The sequence below is a fragment of the Heterodontus francisci genome, chromosome 12, assembly GCF_036365525.1.
Source record: "Heterodontus francisci isolate sHetFra1 chromosome 12, sHetFra1.hap1, whole genome shotgun sequence".
Lineage (NCBI taxonomy): Eukaryota > Metazoa > Chordata > Chondrichthyes > Heterodontiformes > Heterodontidae > Heterodontus > Heterodontus francisci.
This window is the reverse complement of record NC_090382.1, coordinates 74877471-74889852: the sequence shown is the minus strand read 5'-3', so window position 1 is coordinate 74889852 and position 12382 is coordinate 74877471. Positions and strand designations below refer to the sequence as shown.

Below are 12382 nucleotides of genomic sequence, written 5' to 3'. Positions count from 1 at the left end.
ATATTTAGCACGGCAGCTCATATACATGGCTTTTTCTCTCAGCTGATTTTTTTTTTTTTAATTCATTCATGGGATGTGTGTGCCGCTGGCTAGGCCAGCATTTGTTGTCCAACCCTAATTGCCCTCGAGAAGGTGGTAGTGAGCTGCGTTCTTAAACCACTGCAGTCTTTGGGGTGTAGGCACACCAACAGTGCTGTTAGCAAGGGAGTTCCAGGATTTTGACCCAGCAACAGTGAAGAAACGGCAATACAGCTCCATACATCTGCTGCCTTTGTCCTTCTAGGTGGTAGAGGTCATGGGTTTGGAAGGTGCTGCTGAGAGAGTCTTGGCGAGTTGCTGCAGTGCATCTTGTATATGGTACACACTGCTGACACTGGGTGTCAGTGGTGAAGGAAGTGAATGTTGTAGGTGGGGATGGGGTGCCAATCAGGTGAGCCGCTTTGTCCTGGATGGTGCCGAGCTTCTTGAGTGTTGTTGCAGCTGCACCCATCCAGGGAAGTGGAGAGTATTCCATCACACTCCTGACTTGTGCCTAGTAGATGGTGGAAAGGCGTTGGAGTCAGGAGGTGAGTTACTCGCTGCAGAATTCCCAGCCTCTGACCTGCTCTTGTAGCCAGAGTACTTATGTGGCTGGTCCAGTTCAGTTTCTGGTCATTGATAACCTCCAGGATGTTGATAGTGGAGGATCCAGCGATGGTAATGCCATTGAACATCAAGCAGAGATGGTTAGATTCTCTTTTGTTTGAGATGGTCATTGCCTGGCACTTGTGTGGTGCGTATGTTACTTTCCACTTATCAGCCCAAGCATGGACGTTATCCAACACTTCCAACAACCACAACCATCTGCCTTTGTGCTAGGTATGACTCCAACTAGCGAAGAGTTTTCCCCGATTCCCATTGACTCCAGTTTTGGTAGGGCTCCTTGATGCCATACTCGGTCACATGCTGCCTTGATGTCTTGGCAGTCACTCTCACCTCTGGAGTTCAACTCTTTTGTCCATGATTGAACAAAGGCTATAATGTTAGGAGCTAGTGGCCATAGACACACACTTTCAGCAAGGGTCACTGGACACCATCAAAAGCACTAATCTTGATTGGCTTCTGAGAGTTCATAAGGATATAAAACTCGGTGTATGGATCCGGGGTGCAAAATGGTTTTGCACCCCAAGGCAATTTCAGTCAGGGCAACACCAAATACTCTTTAAAAAAAAAAAAAAAAAAAAATTTTTTAAATGGCAAGGGAAGTTCAACACAAAGCAAGTGGCTGAAAAGTAGGTTAGCTGAAGCCTGAAATGCAAGTCAGATTACAATAGACTCCAGAATTGGTAACTCAGTACATACTGGAGTAGAATCTCAGTTTTTCAGGCTGAATACCAATTGGTTAAAATATGGAATTGAGTCATTCTGTGGTCCATTGTTAACTACACAACTCAAAGAGGTCATGGGAATGTGGTGAGATACACATGATTTGCGAGGTATAACAGCAACAGCAACTTGCATTTACTATGTTAAAGGCACTATAATGTCCCAAAGCACTTCACAGGAATGTTACCAAATTCAACAGAGCCACACAAGACCAAAAGCTTGGTCAAAGATGTAGTTTTTAAGTAGCATCTTAAAGAGTGGTAAAAAAAAAAAGAGATATTTAGGGAGGGAATCCTAAAGCTTAGGGCCTGGGCAGCTGAAGGCTCGACTGCCAATTGTGGAGCGATGAAAATCAGGGATGCTCAAGAGGCCATAATTGGAGGAGCCAGAGATCTCAGAAGGTTTTAGGGTTGGAGAAGGTTACAAAGATAGGAAGGAACAAAGTCATGAAGGGATTTGAAAACAAGGGTGAGAATTTTCAAAGCATGGCACTCCCAGACCAGGAGCCAATGAAGATCAATGAAGACAGGGCGATGGGTGAACAAGTTGAGTTAGGATACGGGCAGCAGAGTTTTCGATGAACTTAAGGTGCAAGTTGGGGGTCAGGTCAGGAGAGCATTGGAATAGTTGAGTCTAAATGTAACAAAGGCACAGATGAGAGTTCCAGCAACAGATGAGCAGACGCTGCATACCAGTAATAATGTGGCTCCGAATGCTAAACAGAACACCATGGGCCCAGCCAGGTCAGTCTCATTCATAATGGTTCCATCTGCCGCTTTCAGTGGATGGAGGACTGTTAGTGTCTTCTGCCAGATGTGGTCAAAGTTAATCCCCAGTTCTACAGAATTATAGAAGTTAAAAGAAAATCAAAGTCAAGTAGGGCATTAAAAAGCACGAAATTAAAACCATGCAACAGCTGAAAGATAACTTTACTGAGCAGTCCATTAATCAAACATAACAGGACAGTAACTTATAATAAAAAATAAACAGTTTGAAACATGAATGAAGTTTTAGAACATAAACAACATTCTATTCCATACTTTGGCAAGGACATTAAGTTTGTAAAGTAATTCCAACACAAATTTTACTTTCTTTCAAATTACAAGTAAAAAATTAACATTTTAAATTATACGAATGTTTCCATTGAAGGACAGAGAGTAAATAGGCCTAATCTTTTCCGGCAACGGTACTGCTTGGCTTGATTCCTGGTCTGTTTTGGCAACTGATCTCACTTGGAGCCACAGTTATGGTTCTGTAACTGATCTCAGCAAACTGCAGTGTGAACCAAGCAATTAGATACATATGCTACATTGAGTCCAAGCACATCAGCAGAAGATCACTAAGATTAGTGGTTGTATTTCCTGTGCCCTATTTCATAGTTCTTAGCCACTAGTTCACAGCAAAGGTCTGGGAACTGGTCACTTCCTCTGCTATGGGATTGTACATCGACACAAATCAAGGGTTGAGAAGCAAAGAAATTTGCATAATTTTCAGGAAGCATTTAAAATTTTGTTTATCTTTTATAAAAGAAACTCTTCAGACAATACTTTGTGCTGCAATTTCCTGTTTATTACTCCCATGACTTAGTTAAGATTGAAATAAGTTGGAAGCACCGGGTTCATAATTAAACAAGCAAACTCAGAAGTACCATAAATGCACCATACGTCAGTTGTGGCCAACAGCTCAGGTACACACACGCACACACATGCGCACAAATATTTGGCAAGCATTATTCCTGCATGCTATGACTGAAGATTTACACAACTGGAATCTAGCCACATCCCATTTGGATTGGCGAATATAGAATAAAAAAAACACAAGTCACACAGCGCACTTTCACAGCTGTTCTGAATGTTTTTGCATGTTCCTTACATAAAAGGGAAGAGGTAAAGCTGCACGTTTACCTTCCAATAATGGGGCTTCGTCCTCAAAACTGTTTCCATATACTGATTGTGGAGAGCTAGGAGTGAAGGTTGGTGTAGGTTGATAGATCTGTCCTGTGTATGGCTGTTGCGACCCTGTTGGATAAAAATACCCAGCCTGCTGAACGTGACTGTCATTCTGCCTGTATGCAAAAAAGATAAAAACAGAACATTAGAGGGCTAGATTTTGTCTTTCCTGTCAGTTTCTGGTCACTGCATCAATTAGGATCTCATGAAGTCGCTTCTGCCAAAAATAAAAAAGTCCCATTTCTTAAAAAAGGTAGTCCAGGCTCCGAGCACAGCTTTTAACATATACCCACCTCCCACTCTGAGGTACTGTTCTTTGAAGGTTTCTTCTCCTGCCTTGAAGATTTTAGGTGCTGAATGGTACCAGGAATGAGGGACTTCAGTGTTGTGGAGACACTGGAGAAATTGGGCTTGTTTTCCATAGAGCAGAGAATGTTAAACGGAGATTTGATAGAGGTGTTCAAAATCATGAATGATTTTGATAGAGTTAATAAGTAGAGATGGTTTCTCATGAGACCAGTAACCAGAGGACACAGATTGAAGGTGATGAGCAAAAGAACGAGAGGCGACATGGGGAAAGCTTTTTTTAACAAGGAAACCAAGTTGTTGCGATCTGGAATGCACTGTCTGAGAGTGTTGTGGGAGTAAATTCAATAGTAACATTCAAAACGAATTTGATAAATACATGCAGAGAAAAAAATTGCAAGGCTATGGGGAAGAGCAAGGGAGTGCAAATAATTGGCTCTTCCAGAAAGTGGCATAGGGCACAATGGGGCAAGTGGCCTTCTCCTGTACTGTATCATTCTATGATTCTATTTTCAGCACTGTATTATTAACATACAAAATTACGAATTAGGAGCAGGAGTAGGCCACTCGGCCCTTCGAGCTTGCTCCACCATTCAACAAGTTCATGGCTCAACTGATGACTCCACATTTTCACCTAGCCCCGATAACCTTTTACCCCCATGCTTATCAAGAATCTATCTACCTCTGCCTTAAAAATATTCAAAGACTCTGCTTCCACCGCTTTTTGAGGAAGAGAATTCCAAAGACACACGACCCTCAGAAAAAAGATCTCTCGTCATCTCTGTCTTAAATGGGCAACCCCTAGTTTTAGATTCTCCCACAAGGGGAAGCATTCTTTCCACATCCACCCAGCCAAGACCCCTCAGGATCTTATATGCTTCAATCGTCACCTAAATTCCAGCGGATACAAGCCTAGCCTGTCCAATCTTTCCTCAAAAGACAGCCCGCCCATTCCAGGTATTAGTCTAGCAAACCTTCTCTGTACTGCCTCCAATGCATTTACATCCTTTCTTAAATAAGGAGACCAGTACTGTACACAGTACTCCAGATGTGGTCTCACCAATGCCCTGTATTGTTGAGGCATAACCTCCCTACTTTTGTATTCAATTCCCCTCGCAATAAATGATAACATTCTATTAGCTTTCCTAATTACATGTTGGCCCTGCATACTAACCTTTTGCGATTCATGCACTAGGACACGCAGATCTCTCTCCATCTCAGAGCTCTGCAATCTCTCACCATTTAGATAATATGCTTCTTTTTTTATTCTTCATACCAAAGTAGACAATTTCCCACTTTCCCACATTATACTCAATTTTCCAGGTCTTTGCCCACTCACTTAACATATCTATATCCCTTTGTAGCCCCCTTATGTCCTCTTCACAAGTTACTTTCCTACCTATCTTTGTGTTATCAGCAAATTTAACAACCATACCTTTGGCCCCTTCATCTAAGTCATTTATATAAATTGTAAAAAGTTGAGGCCCCAGCACTGATCCCTGCGGCACACCACCCATTACATCTTGCCAACCAGAAAATGACCCATTTATGCCTATTCTCTGTTTCCTGTTAGTTATTCAATCTTCTATCCATGCCAATATGTTACCCCCTACACCATGAGCTTTTATTTTCTGCAATAACCTTTGATGTGGCACTTTATCAAAAGGCCTTCTGGAAATCTAAGTACAATACATTCACCGGTTCCCCTTTATCCACAGCACATGTAACTCCCTCAAAGAACTCCAATAAATTGGTTAAACATGATTTCCCTTTCACAAAACAATGTTGACTCTGCCCGATTACCTTGAATTTTCCTAAATGCCCCACTATGTCTTTAATAATAGCTTCTAACAATTTCCCTAAGACAGATGTTAAGCTAACTGGCCGACAGTTTCCTGCTTTCTGTCTCCCTTACTTTTTGAATAAAGGAGTCACATTCGCTATTTTCCAATCTAACAGAACCTTCCCCAAATCTAAGGAATTTTGGAAAATTAGAACTAACACATCAACTATCTCTCTAGGCATTTCTTTTAACACCCTAGGATGACGTCCATCAGGACCCGGGTAATTATCAGCCCGCAGCTCCAACAATTTGTTCAATACCACTTTCCTGGTGATTGTAATTTTCTTGAGTTCCTCCCTCCCTTCCATTTCCTGACTTACAGCTAATACTGGGATGTTACTTGCATCCACCGGCCATCCATGTCTCCGCTTTAAAGACGTCTGTAAACACAACATGAAGTTCTGTGACATTGATCACAAGTCATGGGAGTCAGTTGCCAGTGATCGCCAGAGCTGGCGGGCAGCCATAAAGGCAGGGCTAAAGTGTGGCGAGTCGAAGAGACTTAGCAGTTGGCAGGAAAAAAAGACAGAAGCGCAAGGGGAGAGCCAACTGTGTAACAGCCCCGACAACCAATTTTATCTGCAGCACCTGTGGAAGAGTCTGCCACTCTAGAATTGGCCTTGCTAGCACTCCAGGTGCTGCTTCACTAACCACTGACCACCTCTAGGCGCTTACCTATTGTCTCTCGAGACAAGGAGGCCAAAGAAGACTTGTATCCTCAATAGTGAAGACCAATGCAAAATACCTGTTCAATGCATCTGCCATCTCCTTATTATCCATTATTAATTTCCCAGACTCACTTTCTATAGGACCAATGCTCACGTTAACTCTTCTTTTTTTAAATATCTATAAAAACTCTTACTATCTGTCTTTATATTTCTAGCTAGCTTTCTCTTGTACTCTAATTTTACCTTCCTCATCAATCTTTGTCATTTTTTGCTGTTTTTTATATTCTGTCCAATCTTCTGACCTGCCTCCCATCTTTGCGCAATTATATGCTTTCTCTAAGTTTGATACTATCTTTAACTGTTTTAGTTAACTACGGATGGTGGGTCCCACCCTTGGAATTTTTCTTTCTTGTTGAATTTTGTATTTCTCACATTTCTCCAATATGCTTACTTTTTCTTTCAATTCTTTTGAATCTTTGACTGAACAAAAACGAAAAAGACAGAATTCAAAGACTAGTCACCATCACTCTTCAACATTTTACTTCTTTTTCATCTTGCAGGTGCATTTTTTAAAAATGGTCATCCCCTATGCCTTTGACCTTGACACCAGAAGAACGACTGATGATGTATAATAAGTCCAAAAATATTGTACCAGAAGGGCTAATTAACAACAGAGCTCTAGCAACGGTGGAAAATATAACCAGAAGGACATGGGGGCAAATTAGAGAATCAACATTTGGATACCAGGAGTAAGGTGGAGGGGGAATTAAAAAATGGTCATGGCACAAAAGGCTTTTTCACAAACAAAGAAAATGGATCAGATCAAGTACTGCAGGTATTTCATCCAGTTTAATGCATTGGATAAAATTAGAAAATACTAACCAATAAAGATTAGTTATGTTTAATATTCACTGCTGAAAACGGAATGACTTCGAGTTAACAGGAAATAGTCCCATCAAATGAATGAATCGTAGAAAGATACAGCACACGAGGCGATTCAACCTACAATGCCCATGAGGAAATATGAAGAATTGTTTTGTAAATTTAAAAAATTATAAGTTATTTGAATTATAAGGCAGCCCATCGAATACCTTTGTACATGTTGCAAAATATTCAAATTGTTCCTCTTCAATGATATAACCGGCTTGTGAGGTGTAGGAACAGAAATGACACTGAGTCTAGCTCGCAAGAGTAAACCACATTTCCCTGTGACAACCCAGTCAAAGCAACCTGTTCTGCACAGGAACACTTACAAATGCAGGTTATTTGCAGCAGATAAATAGATGAAAAATACTAAAACCTTCTGGTGAGCCTGTTACAGTTGAATGCTGATCCCAACCACTGACCTGTTTTGGTAAGGATCCCCTGCAGCATTGTAGTCATAAGAAGCTTGCCCTTGGTCATCAATGCTATAACTCGACTGGAAGAAGTCTGCGTTGAAATTATTAAATTCAGCCATTGCAATAATTCACTACAAGAAAAAAAGAAAAAGGAACAAGTATTTTATAACCCCACATAACAAAGTATTCGAGGAGCTTCTTGATGGATACGATGGACCTTGAACAGAATATTTTTGATCATTCAATACTGGCTAAACCAAAGCAAAAGAATATGAATATCGGGAATGCAGCAAAATGAACACATATCCACACTGGTATCCATTGAAGTTTTAAACAGTGGTAGTTTATCACATCATTGCCACCTTAAACCCCAATGCACAGAAATTAAGGATGTGTGGTATAACAACATAGAGCATTTTAAAGATGTTATGAGTAAACATACAAGAAATCTGCTATTGTCTGAATGAAACGAAACCAGCATGAGAATAAAGCACTGAGTTTAAAGCAAATGAATAACTTGGTCACAACTTACCAGTGAAGTTACATATGAAAGGAGAAAGGCCTAGTGTTAGGCTCAATCAGTAACAAACAAAAAGTCTGATTAAAGTGTTAAATCTGGTGAAACTCCCAACATAACGCTCAGGGTGTTTTAGCCAAACCTATTGTGTCTCGGAGCGATCGAACTATGGGCACAATCCTCCATACGCAAAGCTCCTAATCTATTGTTCGGTAAAATTCACTGATTAGCCATACGCTTCGCTACAATGATACTGTTTTAACTACATGCATTAATGTTAGTGATCACCTTACACACAATACAGGTAAATGTACTTTGTAGACATATTTAGTCAGCAGACAGCAAGTAATATTCGTGCCACACAAGTGCCGGCCAATGACCAACTGCAACAAGAGAGAATCTAACCATCTCCCCTTGACATTCAAAGGCATTACCATCGCTGAATCCCCCACTATCAACATCCTGGAGGTTACCATCGACAAGAAACTGAACTGGAGTCGCCATATAAATACAAGAGCTATAAGAGCAGGTCAGAGGCTAGGAATCCTGCGGCGAGTAACTCACCTCCTGACTCCCAAAAGCCTGTCCACCATCTACTAGGCACAAGTCAGGAATGTGATGAAATACTCTTCACTTGCCTGGATGGGTGCTGCTCCAACACTCAAGAAGCTTGACATCATCCAGGATGAAGCAGCTCGCTTGATTGGCACCCCATCTACAAACATTCACTCCCTCCACCAATGATACACAGTGGCAGCAGTGTGTACCATCTACAAGATGCACTGCAGCAATGCACCAAGGATCCTTCGACAGCACTTTTCAAACCCACCACCACTACCAACTAGAAGGACAAGGGCAACAAAGGCATGGGAACACCACCACCTGCAAGTTCCCATCTAAGCCACACACCATCCTGACTTGGAACTATATCGCCGTTCCTTCACTGACACTGGGTGAAAATCCTGGAACTCCCTTCCTAACAGCACTGTGGGTGTACCTACCCCACATGCACTACAGTGGTTCAAGAAGCAGCTCACCACCACCTTCTCATGGGCAATTAGGGATGGATAATAAATGCTGGCCTAGCCAACAGCACCCACATCCCACGAATAAATTAAAAAAAAGACATCTACTGCCATTTAGTGTAAAAGCTTCCAGTCTTTCCCATTTGCTGAAGTTTAGAATTCTGGCATAAAGTGAGCAGACACAGCACATCTTAGTGCTGCTTGTACATTTTTGTCCACCAGTTGCAAGCAGCACTTTGAATTCGAGTGAGAGCTGAAATGTGGATCGCACAACAAGACCCATCCCCGTTCTCCATTCAGAATACAGTTGGATATTGTTTCCCCTTTACCATTCTGTGCCCTGTGGAGCTGCTCTTTGTTGCTTGGTTTGCTTTCTTCCATTGGCCGGAAGCAGTTATTCCAATTGGGTGAGTAGACAAAAATGACGTTTCCCTTCCATGCAGTGTTGCTGGCGTTCCCATGATGCTACACACCATTTTAGGAGCTAACCAATATGCGGTAACCAAGAAAATAAAGCACACACAACAAATCACACTCTTCTATTCATCGTACCATTTTACCAACAAAAGGTTAAAGCACAGATGCATACACCACACAAATGAGTATCGTGGTCACAGGCTCAAGTAGGGATGGGCAATTAGGGACAAATGCTGGCCAGGCAGCAACACCCACATCCCATGAATTAATTTAAAAAACTCACTTTATTTTTATGAAAAATGAAATTAGTCACACCTAGAATCCCAATTAGCCATATGCAGCTAATAGCTAATGTACTGGATAACACTGTCCTAACCTCATGCAACAGTGGCAAATATGAGATACTTCCCCACCCACTGCGTAGTGATCCCAGACCATTCTTGCACATCTCATGGCAGAAGATCGATAGTGATGTTGTTAAAGGCAATAAATAGAGTCACCTGCCTTTAGTCTGTGAATGACTGCAAGTACAAAGAGAGCAAATCAACTAAAGTAGAGAATATCTGCACCCAGTCCAACACAGTTAACAGTTTCTTAAGTATCAAGTTTGGTGAAAGTCTGGAAAGAGAGATTAAGGTATTAAAGAATGTTTTACCTTGCTGAGATTTATCATGGTATATGGGAACAAATTATTGTGCAAACATATCTTTGTTGAAAACTCTGATAAATACAGCACTGAAACAGGCCCTTCGCCCACCGAGTCTGTGACGACCAACAACCACCCATTTATACTAACCCGACAGTAATCCCATATTCCCTACCACCTACCTACACTAGGGGCAATTTACAACGGCCAATTTACCTATCACCTGCAAGTCTTTGGCTGTGGGAGGAAACCAGAGCACCCGGCAAAAACCCACGCGGTCACAGGGAGAACTTGCAAACTCCGCACAAAGAGTACCCAGAATCGAACCCGGGTCCCTGGAGCTGTGAGACTGCGGTGCTAACCACTGCGCCACTGTACCACCCAACTGCGCCACAGTGCCGCCCAAATGAGCAGTGAAAGTGAGGGAAATACTTACATCTTTGGGCTAATTTCTGCAAAATTGCAATATAATTAATGACGATTTCACATTTGCAGCACGCAAATGAAAATTTTCATTCCTTCCCATCCCAGCTGCAGCAAAGCAAATGAGTTAAAACACAAATACGCCACAAGACATAATTGTAAGCTTGTGTTAACCAGCATTATGGTCACACCAACATTTCAAATCATCACTGGCATAGCCTTTTTGGTAGTTAGGATTCTGATAAACACACATACGTGCACATAGAAACACTTTCAAATCAAAAGCAGTTGGCCTATATTTCCATTGACAAAAAAAAACACGCCACTACCTACTACATTTGCAAGTCAGGTTAGACCTTACAGAAGAAAAGCTGGAGAGAATATTGCGAGGGCTTGAGCTGCCCCGGATACAACATTAATACAGGACACAACAGTGGGAGAAAGGGGCGGTGTGGGTTGTGAGACATCGACGTGGACCAGAATGGCCTCTTTCTAGATCCTGTTAACAACGATTACAGAAGCAAGCATCCAGTGCAGTCCACAAACTGCTACCAGGAATTAAGTTCTAGGTGCAGCATCAACAGCCATTGCCAAGAGGATGACAGAGGGAGGAATGTGACAGTGTTCCTACCTGGGCTGTTTCAGCAGTCAGCCTAGCAGCTGATGCCACTGACTTTGATACTTTGTTACAAGCTGGGACAAAGCGCCCGCCGCTCACAGGAAGCCGCTCGAGCGCTGGCACTAACACCACCACGTCACTTCCGCCTGGCATATGCCTGTGCCTCAAGACCTGAGTTCGACTCTTTTCCCCCAACCCCACGCGTCGGCTCACCGCACCAAACAACAGCTGCAGTTATCAGTAAAAGTTACCGAAGAATTACAAAATGTTCAATTTTCCGCCACAACAAACTTAAAAGACTCAGTTAACGACCGGGATCGAGCCACGCATGCGCACGTACGATGTGCCACTCCATAACCCCTTAGAAAAGTCCTTGTGCGCACGCGTGGTTGGGCGGAAGTGATGTTAAGATTCTGCTGGCTGTTTGTGCCCACGCGTGGCTGGGCGGAAGTGATGTGGCGTGTCTGAGTGTTGAAAGGTTATACAGGCTTGAAATGTTGACTCTTGTTTTTGTTATTACAGATACTGCCCGACCTGCTAAGTATTTCCAGCATCCGCAGTATTTTGCTTTTGTATGAGAGTGTTGATGTTGGGAATTGTTGCTGAACCTTTGAGTCTGGCTTCATTCTGTTATGTCTTGAATTAGTGTGATTATGGGCACCTCAAACCTTGTCATCAGGAAGGCTGCATTTGCTAACAATGCAACTACTAGGTGGTGCAGTACTGCAAATGTGCTGAAAATCTGCTGAAACGTCACTGCGATATTTCAGGATTAAAGATGGCACTGCTCAATTTATCACCAAAACAAATTCAACCTGCAAATCCCCTCAGTGGCTGCTATCACTGCCTCCATTCCACCACCAACAGTCCTCTGCACCCTGCTGCCATTGCGTTTTTCTTCTGCACCTGTCTTCTCGCTACTCGCTCCCCGCTGCCTTCCTTTAGCCACTTGTTCCCCGCTTTCCCCAAACGGCTCTCAGGCTACTTGCTCCCCTCTGCCTTCCCTTAGCCACTTGCTTCCCGCTGCCTTCTCTTAGCCACTCACTCCACGCTTCCCCCACCTCGCTATCTGGCCACTTGTTCCTTGCTTTTCACCCCCTCACCCTGCTCTCCGGTTGCTCACTCCCCACTTTCCCCCCAACCCCCCTCTAGCTGCTAGCTCCAGGCTGTGCCATTTCCCTCCTCTCGGCCACGTGCTCCTACATTCTGCCACATCGCCTGAAGAAGCAAGGCAAGCCGTGAGGGGTGATGGGGCGATGTAGCA

The 12382-nt window shown here is 42.8% G+C and overlaps 1 protein-coding gene across 4 annotated transcripts in view; it reads right to left on the bottom strand.

Moving 5' to 3' along the window:
• The window catches only part of yipf5 (Yip1 domain family, member 5), a 28903-nt gene extending 17411 nt beyond the window's left edge, over positions 1-11492 (bottom strand). For 3 of the 4 annotated variants that reach the window (XM_068043656.1, XM_068043654.1, XM_068043658.1), the window contains exons 1-4: positions 11131-11363; positions 7478-7602; positions 3270-3430; positions 2058-2203 (exon numbers count right to left, since the gene is read on the bottom strand). In XM_068043656.1, the coding sequence (XP_067899757.1) occupies positions 2058-2203; positions 3270-3430; positions 7478-7590 (420 nt within the window). In that variant the 5' untranslated portion in view covers positions 7591-7602; positions 11131-11363. The other variant, XM_068043655.1, reaches the window with a different exon arrangement.
• Between the last annotated feature and the right edge of the window lie 890 nt (positions 11493-12382).